The 15,216-nt window shown below is 36.9% G+C and overlaps 1 protein-coding gene across 1 annotated transcript in view; it reads left to right on the top strand.

The window, feature by feature from the left end:
- Positions 1-15,216, top strand: part of MSH3 (mutS homolog 3) — a 138,617-nt gene that overhangs the window by 103,945 nt on the left and 19,456 nt on the right. The window contains exons 20-22 of the mRNA XM_079793623.1: positions 475-632; positions 10,461-10,647; positions 13,526-13,655. Coding sequence (XP_079649749.1) covers positions 475-632; positions 10,461-10,647; positions 13,526-13,655 — 475 coding nt within the window. The remainder of the gene's footprint in view (positions 1-474; positions 633-10,460; positions 10,648-13,525; positions 13,656-15,216) is intronic.

The raw sequence follows: 15,216 nt of genomic DNA, 5'->3' as shown, positions 1-15,216 counted from the left end.
ATGTCCATCCAAATTAGTGCCTTGGGTAATTAGACATATACTACCTGTAGTTTTAAGATAGACAAACAAAACTTCTTAGATTTTAAATGTAAGCAATATAAAAAGCACACATATCGACAAGTTAATGAATATTTCATGAGAAAGTCATAGTAGTTATCCAGTTCAGGTTGCTGCTGCTGCTTCTTCTTCTTTTTTTAATGCCTAGAAACAACTGTGTGTGATGCTAGGAATTCACTTTTCTGCAGTAGCACAGATTGGGTTGAGGACAAAGAGGTCCTCTTTCCCGGTGATAATTAGTGAATATTTAAATACCACAGTGCAGTCTTTGCCTAATGCATGCTCTTTTATTAGCGAATATTTAAATACCACAGTGCAGTCTTTGCCTAATGCATGCTCTATATTTATAGAACCAATTGTAAATATTATATAAGAGCCCCTCTGGTACAATAGTGAAATTACTTTTTGATTTTCTAGGGGGACTCAGAGAGAGTAATGATAATTACTGGACCAAACATGGGTGGAAAGAGCTCCTACATAAAACAAGTTGCACTGATTACTATCATGGCTCAGATTGGCTCCTATGTTCCTGCAGAGGAAGCGACCATTGGAATTGTGGATGGCATTTACACGAGGTAAAAGCATTACTTCTATTTGAATGTGTTTCTGAAATAAATCAAGCCCACGTGGTCACATGAATTTTTTTGTACATACTTAATGGACAGAGATGCTCTTAAAATATTTAGAAATTAGGAGCGTAAAGAAATAATTTCATCATCAATATTAATACTAGGAAAGACATAGGACCATTTTGTCCAGTAGTTTTCAAGTTTTCTTTTAGTTACTGAATTCTTACTTTAGAGAAAATCTTATGTAGCAGATTAGTATTTAAACAGATAAAAGCAGACCTGCGCTGCCTGGAGCGGAGGTGGAAGGCTTGGAGACTTGGCTGCTGGGCTCTGTAGAGCAGAGTCTGGAGACTATTGCATTCTCCCTGTGTTGTAGGTGGGAACTGAGAACAGCCTGAAAAGAGCACTGGCACAAGATAATCCTCTATAATAAAATCCTAATATGCAAATCGACCGAACGGCGGAATGGTCAGTTGCTGTGATGTGCACTGACCACCAGGGGGCAGACGCTCAATGCAGGAGCTGCTCCCTGGTGGTCAGTGCACTCCCAGAGGGGGAAGCGCCGCTCAGCTAGAAGCCGGGCTCATGGCTGGCGCAGCGGCGGTGGCGGGAGCCTCTCCCGCCTTTCAGGCAGCGCTAAGGAGCAGCAGTCCTGGCTTTTGGCTGAGTGGTGCTCATGCTGCTCAGCCAGAAGCCCTGAGCCGGGCTCACAGCTGGCGAGCGCAGCAGCGGTAGCAGGAGCCTCTCCTGCCTCCAGGCTGCTCTAAGGACCCTTTGGGGGATTTCTGCCAAGGGGTCCCAGACTGCGAGAGGGTGCAGGCCGAGTTGAGGGACCCTCCTCCCCAGTGCATGAATGTCGTGCACTGGGCCTCTAGTTTCTCACATTCTTTTTACTCTAAGAACATTATCTGCAACTAACTAGATCTTAACCCTCAATATAAAAACCTAAATTTCATGCCTTATTAGGAATATGGGTGAAATAGCTTGGTCTCACTTATTAGAATTCGTAGTTTAATCTATTTATACAGATTTATCAATTTAGATTTGTGTTTTTTGCTTTTTAAATTTTTCAGTTTAAGTATAGTTGTTATGCAATATTATATTAGTTGTACTAGTTTCAGTTATAAAACATAGTGATTTGACATTTTTATCCTTTACAATGTCATCACCCCACTAATTCTAGTAAGCTGTCACTTCAAACTTATCACAACATTATTATTCAAAGAAAACTTTTTTCAATTGCAGTTGACATTCAATACTATATCAATTTCAGGTGTACAGAATAGTAGTTAGACATTAGATTTATTAGTTCTTTTTTTTATTTTATTGATTTTTTACAGAGAGGAAGGGAGAGGGATAGAGAGTTAGAAACATCGATGAGAGAGAAACATCCATCAGCTGCCTCCTGCACGCCCCCCACTGGGGATGTGCCCACAACCAAGGTACATGCCCTTGACCGGAATCGAATCCGGGACCCTTCAGTCCGCAGGCCGGTGCTCTATCCACTGAGCCAAACCGGTCAGGGCTAGATTTATTAGTTCTTAAAAGTATTATTTATACTTCTGACATTTTGGGAAAAAAGTGAATATAGTTCATAGTGTATAGTCAAGCTATGCATATAGAGTTTTTGATTTACTGTCCAGCTTCATATTTATTTAATTTTTGACTGTGGAATCACATCAGAATATATCACATGCTAATATTGACATACTTGAGTAGACATTAAAATACTTTAAAGCTTGTTTTTTTTTTATCTGAGAGTGAACAAAGCAAAGCAACCTAAAATTTGTTTGATGCCATATCACCAAACAGGGGTTATTTTGATCTCCACATGAGAAATTTAAAGACTCCACCCTACTAAAGAAATAAAGTATTGCCAATAAAACTGAACCCTTGAGCCTCCCTAATCCTGTTCCCCTCCACCCCATTCATACCAAGTAACTGCCCTTCTTGACTCTGGTTTTCATCCCATGAATGTCTCTATATTTTTACTATGTAGGTATATTTTTTTGAAACAATACATATAATTATTTGATATGTTTAAAAATTTTATATGTACCATATTACACAATGTATTCTTCTGTAAGTGATTTTTCCCACCCCACAATATTATATTTGTGAAATTCACCTATATGGATACATAAAATTCTCGTCCACTCAATTTTCTCTCTAATGGTGATATTCCCTTATATACATATACCATAATTTATTTTTCTTGATTGAGATTTAACATGATTTAAATTAGTTGCAAGTACAAACAGTGTTACACACATCTCCTAGTGCACATAAATGAGTTTTCTGAATCTAGGCTTTCTCCAGGCACAGGACTGTGAAGTGTAAAAAATGTGCATCTTGCTTATTCTTCAAAGAGGCTGGGCCAATTCAGAATACCACCAGCCGTGTGTAAATTTGTCCTTATGCTTTAAAATTAAATTAGAGTAAGACATACCCATTTGATGATGCTTCTTTATTTTCTCCAAAATTTCTCATAAGGCTATTTTTATTTCAATTACTTAATATATTTTACAGGCATTGCCATCACATAAATCACTTTTTGTTAATGCTAAGGAATTTTTTCTCTGCATGTGCAGGCTGTGCCTGTTTATAGCAATTTAAAATGGCTTATGGCTTCTCTGACAAACTGCCAGGCCTCCTGTTATCACCAGTGGCTGCTTCCTCTTTAATTCCTTTTTGTCCTGACTGCCAAGAAGGCAAGAGCTAAATTCAAGGCTCAGGTGTAGAAGCGAATTTGTGTTAGTTGTTCCCTTCTCTTCTTACACGGGAATATGTCTCCAGCATCAGAATCAGAGATGCTTGTTTAGTGCTACTTTCTAAGACCTATCACTGACCCATTAGATTGGAATCTCCAGTGTGAGATCCCAAAATTAGCATTTTAACCCTTTGCACTCACTTGCTTTTTTTCTCCATTCTTTTATTCTACTCGGGATTTAATTTTTTAAATACCCCAGATTTTACAAAGCGCGGCAGTAGAATAAAAAACTGGAGTTTCTTTTCATACAAACTTATTTATTTGGATTTTTTTATATTTCAAATTATTGATACATTCAAAGAGTAATTTTAATCTCTATAATTTTTCATGGTGTGATATTTTTTGAAACATTCACCCACATGAAGACCTGGTTCACATTCACATGTTTCGCAAATATAAATCGTCTCTCTTCTTCCTCCTTTGATTTTTCTGTTAGAACAAACAACACAATCTTTGTGTTTTTTGTTAGGGTGAGGTGTGATTATATGGAGCTTTCCATCTAAACGTTGCTCTAAGTTAGTGGATAATAATCTACCCCTGGAAGTTAGTGTACCATCTCTGAATTCTCCAACAAGATCATGTACTAGTTTCCTAATAAATTTCACATGCGTTATCGGTTTTTCATTTTTTCTTTTTTGGCATCAGTTGAGACGGCATTTACATTTTACTTGTCCTTTCATGCTAATGAAAACAAGAAAAGATATTGGAAAAATAGACAAAAATTCCCCTTCCCCCCGCGGTGAAACTACGTGTGGAGTGTGGCTTGACATACGAGCTGCTACCGATGCTAATCGTGTCGAGTCACACTCAACATCCGAGTGCAGAAGGTTAAACGTTCGTGCTAAATTTGCTGTCTTAAATTCAAGAATCTACTGTATGGTTTGTAATCCTAGTTTCACATTCATTGTAATTCTTCCACTATAATATATTGTTATTCTATTATCACTTCAAATCCTTTTTGTGCCCCATGGGGAAAAAAGAAAACACATTAACAATGTTTTTGGAGCATAAAATCTGGCTCCAAACTTTATTTTTAAATTGGTTAGTTTTGTATTATTAATTGGACATTTACAACACTGTGTTTAAATTCATGCATTCATAAATATTCATTGAGTGCCTACTATATGCCGTGCATTATGCTAAAAGAAGTCTAAAGAAATGTGTGAAAGCTGTAAACAGAAACCTTTAGGAATCTTTTTCCCCCCCCTGAATGTTGTAACCTCATATGAACCTTTTCCTGAATAAGAAGCATTTATTTTAAAGTAAAATTTTGGCAAACATGCACAGTGGGCTCTAATTGGTATATTTATATCAGTGTATTGTCATATATGTACTCATCAGTGACCTATTTCTAGACACACATTTCTAAGGATCATTACCATCTTTGAATACATTACTGAAAAATGATCCTTTGTTTATTATCCTGATAAATGCAAACTTAAAACCTCATTCTACTTCTTAGATTCAGTAATTAAGTTTTAGAAAGACAATGAATCATTAATTCTGGTTTAAAAAAAAGCAAAAACAATTGGCTTCTCTCAACATAATTTATTTCTATTTATGTCAGTTAAATGTTGGTAGAAAAGGGTCTTTATATTAAGTGGTCCCTGGTTAATAATTTTCATGCCATGCTGCCCATGTAAACTCTCTCTTATGGCACCCAGCTTCAGGAATGCTGTGTACTCAGAATGGCACCAGTGTGTTTATTTTGAGAGGAAATTGGAAGGTAATAGGCATTCAAATGCTTAAATTATTTTAAATGGTTGCCTTTGTGTGGATAACTGGTTTGTTTGCCCAGTTTAGTTTAATTCAGCAAATACTGACTGAGCACTTACTGCAGAGTATTTGTACTCTGTTAAAGAACACATGTCCTTCTGGACAGGAAGAAACATATTGAATCAGTGCATTCTTCTACTTAGCAGTAAATACCAGCACTAAAAACCACAGGGTAAATGATTTTTTACTAAATGAGTGGGCTGTTATTAATTTCATTGGCATCAGAAATGTTAATCTTATGAATGTTTCTGTGCTTTACTTAGCTCCTGCCATCATGTCATAGCCAATAGGAAATATCTCACTTCATCTCTTTGATGGGAAGTGGTTATGTGAACTTAATGCCTCATAACCATTTGTGTGTTTGGTTTGTTTGGATTTTAAGTGCAGATCCTAGGAGGTCCCCTCAGTGCAGATCCCCTGGAGATACTATTGTGATTGGCATGTTGAAGGGGACCCTTGGACTCTGTATTCAAAACCTAAATCGGAAACAAATCCAGATTTAGAAGCCATTGTTCAATTTCAGTTCTTGACACTTTACAGAAGGAAAAACAGAATCCCAAAGATTGTGATTTGCTTGAGGTCATAACGTGAGTTCCATGATAAGGATGCATCTTTAGGGTTGTGTTGGGTTCCCCTCTATTGATCTTATTGATTACTCTGATTAATCTTATCCTTCCTTTGATGACCTTAATTATTTGTGGTTTTCACAGATACAGTTAAGGCTGGTAAAGAATATTTTCTCTGTTAATTATTGTTCTTTGAAATTCTCGGGCCTTTCCCACAGAGGGGACTAAGAATCATTTGCCCCGTCAGTACATTATGGGTGTCCTTTGACAGGGAAACACCCGTGTCTTTCATAAATGGTCTGCATGTGCTTTGTAGACGGTCCAGTGAACATGGTTTCTCGTGAGCCAATACAAGTTTGGCATTTTCCTGGATTGCTGTCTTGATTCTCAGTAATATTTCAACTGAAATTGAAAGATTGCTCCAGTGGTTTTTGCTTGGCTATATTTGCCGTTCAGTGTTGGAGCTTTTGTAAATTGACTTTACATAGTATAATGTGATCTGATTGCATCTCTTACTGGAAACAATTATACTAGCGAAAGGAAGCTTTTTCTTGTGTATCATAATAATTTCATTGCTGCTAATAAAGTATTTTTGATATTGGTGAAAGAAAGCTGTTTATTTAACCTGGTAATTACTTTGTCTTAATGTAATGATACAAAAGATTATAAAGTGTTTTTAAATGTATCTGTGATTTTTAAAAATAACATTTGTTTTTCTAATTTCATTGTAATGCATGTTCATTGTGCAAAATTAAAAACTATAGAAAAGCTTGAAAAGGAAAAAAAAGTCACCTGTAATTTTACCACCTGTAAATCATTGTTGTTTAGGTATATGGCCTTAAAAAGTGTACACATATAGTGATAAATCATTTGTGATTTCATTCCATTTCTGGGTTAATGCTTCATTAAATGTGTTACAGATCTATTTTATATTTTTATGCCTTTTAAATACCATACATTATCATTTCTTTTAATAATGTTTTTTTTTTTTTATGCAGCTTTTTCTCTTCTTGGATTTTAAACCCCCAAGAAATATTGATATTTATACTGCACAGAATTCTGCAGTTTTTTTAGCAAAGTGAAATGAATAGAATATTTTCAATTTCAAAAAGAAGACAAAACAAGCTGACATAAAAATCCTCCTATACAAAGCACTTAAAGGACAAATAGGGTATAATTCCACTTATATGAGGAACCTAAAGTACACTAATTCATAGAGACAGGAATTAGTTTTGTTTTTGTTTTTTTTTGAAAAAAATCATTATTCAGGTTTAGTAGCTGCAGAAACATTCCCCAAAATCACAATAGAATTGTAGCAACCAGGAGCTAAGGGAGGAAAGAATGTGGAATTATCTTTTTAATGGGTACAGAGTTTCTGTTTTGCAATGATGAAAAAGTTCTGCTAGTGGATAGTGGTGATGACTATACCACATTGTGAATGTGCTTCATACCACTGAATTATACACCTAAAAGTGGTAAATTTTATTTACTTTTATTTTAAAAAAATCACCATTATTTTAAAGCACTTAAAGTATGTCAAAACTCATGTTAGCATTTTCCTTGCATAGGCCCAGAGATTGTGATTTGAAGGGACAGAGCCTCACCCCATTTGCTATAATTTAGCAGCACCTAGAATGTTATCTCAAAATATCAAGATTTCATAAAAACAAACTCTTCTTGAAATTTTCATGAAAATGTTCTTGATTTTAGAAACTAATTCAAAAAAGTAATAATTTATTTCCTCTATTAATGCTTTATTAAGCTTTGTTGACCTATATAAGGGTTATAGGCAAGAAGGGAATAGGGGGATTAGAAAGATTAGTCAGCCGCCACTCCTAAAAATATCAGAGTGTTTTTTTTTTTCTTAATCACATAACGTAACCTGTCGACTCAGAGCAAACTAACTCTAAGATGAAACATAAAGAGTGCATTTTTCACTACATTTTAATATAAATACAGACAGAATGATAATGACATATGTTCTGGAATTCTTTTAAATCTCTAACATATTTTAACACTTGAAAAATTTCAGACTCATTGTTCTGTAATATGTATCACAAATGCTTGTTGAGTTAATAAAAAATTACAAACTTTTTGTTAATTAATTTATACCTCACCTTGCTCTAGAAACTTATTTTAGGCAGCTTACTGGGATATATATACAATAGAGTGAGATACTATAAGAGTAATATGGTCTCCAGAGACGTTGGATCAGAAAAATAAGGAGAGAAATGTAAGATAAAGTCAGGGTTGCTATTTGGTAATATAAATGTTATACAGTTGTTTCCTAGTAGCAAAGATGAAAAGGAAAATGTGTTCAGTGATAAAATTCTGTGTCCATCAGAGTCATATAAAGTCATTATATTGTTGAAATGTATTGTAAAAATAAACACACTATATATTTCCTATGAGAAGTTAACAGAAAAATGTTTTTACCCGTGAACAGTTCCCCCAGTTACAAACGCCTATTTCCCCTGTGGCTTTGGTGACTGGCTAATGAGCCAGCATTTCTTCAGCATCTCCTGGCAGCAGTTCCACTCTATCATCAGGTGCAGTGGAAAAATAGAATTGTAATAGAAAATGTGTTGGCTCCAAATGCAGTGGCTTTCAAACTGATCTCTACAGGGTTTTAAGAGTCCCACAGATGGGGAAAAGGGCCTAATAGTGCTAGGTTTTTAACCAAATCAGCCTGCCTTTGATCTCATCTGCAGAGTGAATTCCTTTGTAAAATTTCATTTGAGCAAAGGATTTAACAGCTAAAAAGATACTTGAAAGCCACTGGCCTAATAGTAAAGTTGGAACCATTGTTTAAGAAATATACATCTAAGATCCTGTCACATCTGGTCTGGCCTCCCAGAGGCCCAAAACCTATAATACCATGAGACACATCGGTGCATAAAGTCACCCATCTGCCTGTCTAGAAATTAAATTTCATCTATACTGCCTGGTGTGTTTATGGTTTCTATTTTTGCATTAAATGTTTAAATCCATTAATGTTTTTTAAAATATAGTTTGGGTAGGGACACATCTTTTTTTTCCCTTTTTTTTTTTTTCTGAAGTATCCAATTAGCTAGCATCTTTTTCTTTTCTTTTCTTTTTGGACTGGTCATTCATTCTTTCTCTCTGATTTAAAATCTGACCTTTGAATATCTTTCCCAAGAGCATTCTCCAATCCCTGACATTGCCAGTGAGACCACTCTGTTACTGTAGGGTTTCTAGAGAGCACTTAAATGCAGCACTTAAACTATTGCATTGAAATCCTGTTCAGTATTTGCTTGTTATTCTAATTCTTGAGAATCATAAACCCCCTAAAACATTTGCCTTACCAGAGCTATTTTATTATCAGCCAGGTATTTGTTCTTTTTGTCAGCTCACAACCTGTCAGGGATGACACCAGTCAGGGTTACTGGTAAATGGAAGAATTCAGAGTGGTTGTAGAGGTGGGAAAGTTTAATCTCACTTTGTGGTAGGGGAAATATTAGTAAACATTGAAAATTGAGGAGTAAATAACAGTATTTGAACTTTGAAAAAGTCAGAATGTTCCTAAGCTAGCAACATTCCATAATTTATATTGAGAGGTTACTGATTTTAAAATGGATAAAGTTGACAGCAATGCTAGTTAAACCGTATCAACTCCGTCATAGATGCTGTAGTTTATTGCAGGTTCTAAATGTCACTGGTTCCTAAGGCTCCATGATCTGTGGGAGATTCACTTCCCCTCCTTTGCCCTGTACAGGGCTCCAGCCGCAGGATGGTGAGGGCTCGGTTTCTCCAGAGATAAAAGGTATACATTATGCTTCTGTAGGTCCCGTGTAAACTGTTATAACAAAACTATGAACGTATTTTGCTGAGGAAATAGTTACCAGAATTCACAAAGCTGGCTAGCCTGTTGAAAATCTGAATTCTAGGTTTTGCTATCAACGGCATGACCTTGAGTGAGTGCTACCTAATTATTCCTTTCTTTTCCAGGTTCTTTTTGTACTAAATCGGTGTTTTTCCAAATATGCTCTATAGACCACACGTGTTCTGTCATCACAAGGTGCCCCGGGAGAAGGTGTAGGGGTTCATGGTTAAAGGTCAGAGAAAAGCTGTGGACTAGATCCTCCTCTGGGAAATGCAGTGTGTAGCAGGATATCCAAGGCTCCAAGCAGTCTTACAGGAAAGAAACCCTTACATCTTTTGGGCCCGTTTCTTGACATCTCTGAGAACTATTTCATGAAGTCAAACCCATATTAGGCGTCTGAGGTTACTAAACCTCCATAATTCTAGTTAGAGTAAAAAAGTTTTATCTTAAGTAAGTTACTTCAACCTGGTACTTTAATTTGAAATATCAGTTAAGGCAACACTGGAAGAAGCCTTTAATTGTACAATATCCTAGTACTTGTGGATTTTAAACACAGTGGCGTAGAGAAGCACTGTTTTCCCCTGCGAGTACCAAAACTGTGGTTTGGAATGAATGGTCAGGAAAAGGCAGTCAGAAGTTTCCCTTCTTTGCAGGGGCTCTGCCCAGCACTAATTCTTCGATCCAGAATGTTTCTACCAGGGGCAATGTGAGGCTGGGCACTCTGTATCCAATGTGTTTTCTTTTGTTTAATGTGATTTCAGCTTTTATTGGCTCAAAGTGTATGGACCCCTAAGGATCTTGTATATTTATTGCTCAGAAAATAATGCCTCATTTACTAATAAAGTTCAGAGGAAAATCTGTCTTCATCTTATTTGTAGGATGGGAGCTGCAGATAATATATATAAAGGACAGAGTACATTCATGGAGGAACTAACTGACACAGCAGAAATAATAAGAAAAGCCACTTCACAGTCCTTGGTTATCATGGATGAATTAGGAAGAGGGACGAGCACCCACGATGGAATTGCCATTGCTTATGCTACACTTGAGCATTTTATTAGAGATGTAAGTACCTTACATGAGCATTTTATTAGAGATGTAAGTACCTTACATGAGCATTTTATTAGAGATGTAAGTACCTTACGTATTTTTTTGTACATAAATGGTATATATTGTACAAATTGTTTTTCTGACTTCAGTTTCTAAATATTCAAAATCATCTTTAATTGTTAGAGCAATTGATTATTCGAATGCTATACATTGAGCTCAGATAGATTGGCCCTAAATAGTGTTTGTAATAGTGTTTGATGTGCCTCCCTGGCAATATTGCCCCCGAGAACTGTATCTTATTATTCGTGGCAAGTTCTATACCAAGAGCAGGAACCACCCATCCCAACCCGATCCTTGAGAAAGAACAAAAAGAAGATAGTGCCATTTTTACCCTGTGACTTACTTTTTGCAACAATAGCCTAAAAGATCTCGATGTAAGATCTTTGCTTTCATCTCTGTGTCCTTCTGTGTTTCAGTAACCTCCCTCCTACGCCGCAGATCCGTTTTCAGATTGCATTTCTAAGCATCTCAGTGTGAAATTTCGATAGTGTCCAACTTACAATCCGGCATCTTCATCAAACTCTCACCTTTTATTTACTTTCTGTCCTGGTTCACTTTGGTCTCTCCCTTTCTCTCCCTCCCTTTCTGTCACCTGCCCCTGAGCTTTGAGTGTATCTTTTTCTATTTTGTTTTCTGCTTTTTTGCTCTTTTGTCTCTGTGTCTTCTATTCCCATTTCTTCCCCTCTTTCTTAAGGAGGCAATAGAAGCATACTAGTATTTTAAAAATATTTTCTTTTCTCTTTATTGTTGACATTATTATAGATGTCTCCCATTTCCACTCAGACCCGGCCCCCCTTCCTCTGGCCCTATTCTGGTAGTCAGTCAGGGCTGGAGTCATCGAAGGCTTGACTGGGGCTGGAGGGTCCTCTTCCAGTGTGGCACAGTGACATGGCCAGCAACCTGGTGCTGGTGCTTGGCCAGGGCCCTCAGCTGCTTTCCCTGTGGGCCTTTCCACAAGGCTACCTTCCCCTGAGGAATCAGTCCAAGAGACCAAGGCCGAAGCCACAACGCTTCTTATGACTTAGTGGCAGATGCCACTCACTGCCACTGCCGACACATTCTGCAGGCCACAGAGGCCAGCCCTGATTCAGTGTGGGAAGTGGGAAGACCACGCAAAAGCAGGAGCCATCCAAAGCAGTTTGTTGATATTTCAAAGATTCATTTAGGAATAGATTATGACAGAATTGAATTCGTCACTTCTCTAGCAGTTTTTGGATATTTACTAGTAAATGTTAATGAAGAGAGTGCTATTTTTAGATGAAATTAGAAATATTACCTTTAGAGGTAAGTCATTGAAGAGGATTCTTTTGGAACAAGAGGCTCCAACCTTTTTATGGTTGAAATGACTTATTTTCATGGTGTCTTTTGATTGTTAAGATGGGGAAGAGTGATGAGGGAGGAGTGATGGGGGAGGCTGTGCATTGCTGCTGTGAGTTAATGCGGCCCTGAGGGGAGTAGTGCTGTTGCACAAACCCTTAGGTCTTCTGGCCAGAAATGCCTGTCAGCTCAGGGAAGGCACCATGGAGATTTTAAGAGCATCTTGTCAAAGGAATCCTGCCTTCATAGCTTTATTTGTAATTGTTATAAGGGAGAAGACCCATGTTCTGACTTTAATAGGGTGAATGGCAGATGAATCAAAACTGGAGGTCTTCAATTTAGTTACCCTCTTCTACTAATTTTTAGACCATGATTTGATGTTAACTTCCCTCAAGACAGGGATTTCTATAAGACATAATAATGTGTGCTTTTAAATAATGCTTATTAAAGAATCCATTGACTCTGTACAGATACCAAAAAATAGAAAACAAATGTTAAAATGGTGAAGGTAGGGTGAGGGTAAGGTAAAGCACTAGTTATAGAATGCCAACTAATAATTATGTAGATAATTAAAAAAACAACAACACAAGATTTAGTAGCCAACGTGATAATAACTGATTCCGGCAATGACTATAGGTGGTAAAACCTTTGAAAGATGGTTGGAAACTCAGAGTATCACCTTACAAAATATTTATTACAAAGGAGAAAGGTATCAGTACAATGAGGGAACCTTCTGGACACCCACTTAAACCAGATAGGCAAATTTAGCACCCCCAATAATGGGTCAAGTTGATGTGAGCCACCTGATGCACTGAAAAGGATATATCACCTACATAGATATGTGATGTTCTTGGCAATAAGGTTTAATCTGAATCTAATCAGGAGGAAACAATGAGCCAAATCTCAATTGAGGGACATTATGCAGAACAGCTCTCTTAGATACTTCAAAAATGTTAATGTCATAAAAGACAAAAAGAAAAGGCTGGGGAACTCTTCTAGATTAATGGAAATTTGAAAGACATGACTAAGTGCACTGCATGATCCTTGATTAAAAAAAGAACATTTACAAATGGAACAGTTTAGGGAAATACATAGGCTATATGTTAGCTGTAATAGTAATATATCAGTGTTAAATTTCTTGAGTGTAATACATTTTATTCTGATTATGTAGGAGAATATTTTTGTTCTTAGAAGATAAGAATCTTAAGTATTTAGGGATGAAGTGTTATACTGTCCGCAGTTAATTTTCAGATCATTCAGGAAAATGTGTGTGTGTGTGTGTGTGTGTGTGTGTGTGTGTGTGTGTATGCATGTGTAGAGTGGGGAAGGATGAAGGAAGGGGAAATTGGGCAAAATATTAATGGTTGTCTAGATAAAGAGTATACGGATGTCATTTTACTTTTTTTGCAACTTTAATGAAGATTAAAAAATTTTCAAAACGGAAAATTGGAGAAAAGTTTAAATTACATAAAATTTAAAAATGAAATAACATTTATTATATGTCTTATTACTTTAGGTGGAATCCTTAACCCTGTTTGTCACCCATTATCCGCCAGTCTGTGAATTAGAGAAAAGTTACTCACAACAGGTGGGGAATTATCACATGGGATTCCTGGTCAATGAGGATGAGAGCAAACAAGATACAGGTATGAAATCTTCCTTAACAGGTACAACTAGAATGTTGTTGGTTTCCATGTTTGATAACTTAAAGTTTATAGGAGCATGAACTTACTGCTTAGTAATAATAAAAGCTGTGAATGTTGATTATAAATGCCGTTTGCCCAAATTAATTTTCTCTAAGCTTTGGCTTAATTTTCTTTAAGGTTTGGATAAATTCACATTTATCCTTGCCATCTCTGAGACTTTTCTTGGTGTTCTTCACCTCATTTTTTCACAACAAGAGGGTGGGGTTGGGGGACATGTAGATTTTTCTCTTAGCTTCATCTCAGGAAAGGTGCCCTTAACAGTCAAGTGCAGAGTATAATTCGTCACCTTTTTAAATACTCAGTATTTTACCCAAAACATTATTTAACATTAATTACTTACATTATTAAGTAAGAGCCATGTTCTGTACTGAACACGTTGTATTTGACAAGGAAACCGAATCTCAGACAGGTGAGGTGGCTTGCCCGTGTCGGCCATCGGGGTGGGGGGTGACCTGAGCCTAGAATCCAGTCCTCTGCTGGCCGGTTCTCTTCTCTCCCACTCTGCTAATTCCATGTGGGATTGCAGCATTTTCCCGAGCCTTTCCACTTACTATTTCTTAGTGTCACAGAAATGAGACATTTTAGGAAAAAAGAACATCATTAGCCGATAGAAACAAATTCAAGTGCTGTATGAATAGTAATAGATTTTAGCATGATTTTCCCCCTGTAGTAGTAATTTTTTAAAGCTACCAGCCTGTGGGCCAGTGATGCTTTACAGAGTTGATGTGCAACAATGGAAAAATCCATTTTCCAAGACACTCCAGAGTCCCGATTTTATTTTGGAAGAGCAATAAGGATGGATCTGAAAAAGAAATCAGGCCACTAACCCAAATAAAACAAAACCCTGGACTTAAGATAAAGTAATATTGGGCAATTCTTGCCTTTCACCACCATGCAGTCTTGAAAAACACATGATAAATTCTCTCATGGAAGCAGTTTCGTATCTATTAATCTGCATCCAAAGTGACAGGAGGAGCTTAGAAGCTAAAACCCAGTGGGATAAACAAAATAGGGTTCACCAATAGAGAACGGTCAGGGATAAGCATTCGATGTGAACTACTAACCCAGGGCCTTGCATCTTGTGCTTTGGCATTTTATTTTACTGATTTGAAAGTTTATTCGTAAGATAACTTTAAAAATTAGATGATGCTTAAAGGCTCAAGCTACCAGGCAGCAGTCCCCTGCTTCCATCCCTTCACTCCATGCTCTCTCCCCACCCCAGTCTGAAAGTAACTGCTTTCAGCTCTTTCCTCCATTTCTTTTACATTCCTCTCTCTGCTTGCTTCATCAACTTGCTCAATAGTGATTGACTTTTCCTTGTGTTAGATGGAGGTCTTCGGCTTGCTCTTCCTCTATTGTCCCAGCATAGTTGTTTGATATTTTTTTTCCGTATTCCTTGTTTTCATTATTATTGCCAGTAAGTATTGCTTACTCATGGATCAGGTACGGAGACAGGTGCATTTTCTTTCTTTTACAACATTTTCTATTTTCTTAAAGGTAA

This window comes from Cnephaeus nilssonii (assembly GCF_951640355.1).
Source record: "Cnephaeus nilssonii genome assembly, chromosome: 2".
NCBI lineage: Eukaryota > Metazoa > Chordata > Mammalia > Chiroptera > Vespertilionidae > Cnephaeus > Cnephaeus nilssonii.
This window is presented reverse-complemented; position numbering and strand designations above follow the sequence as displayed.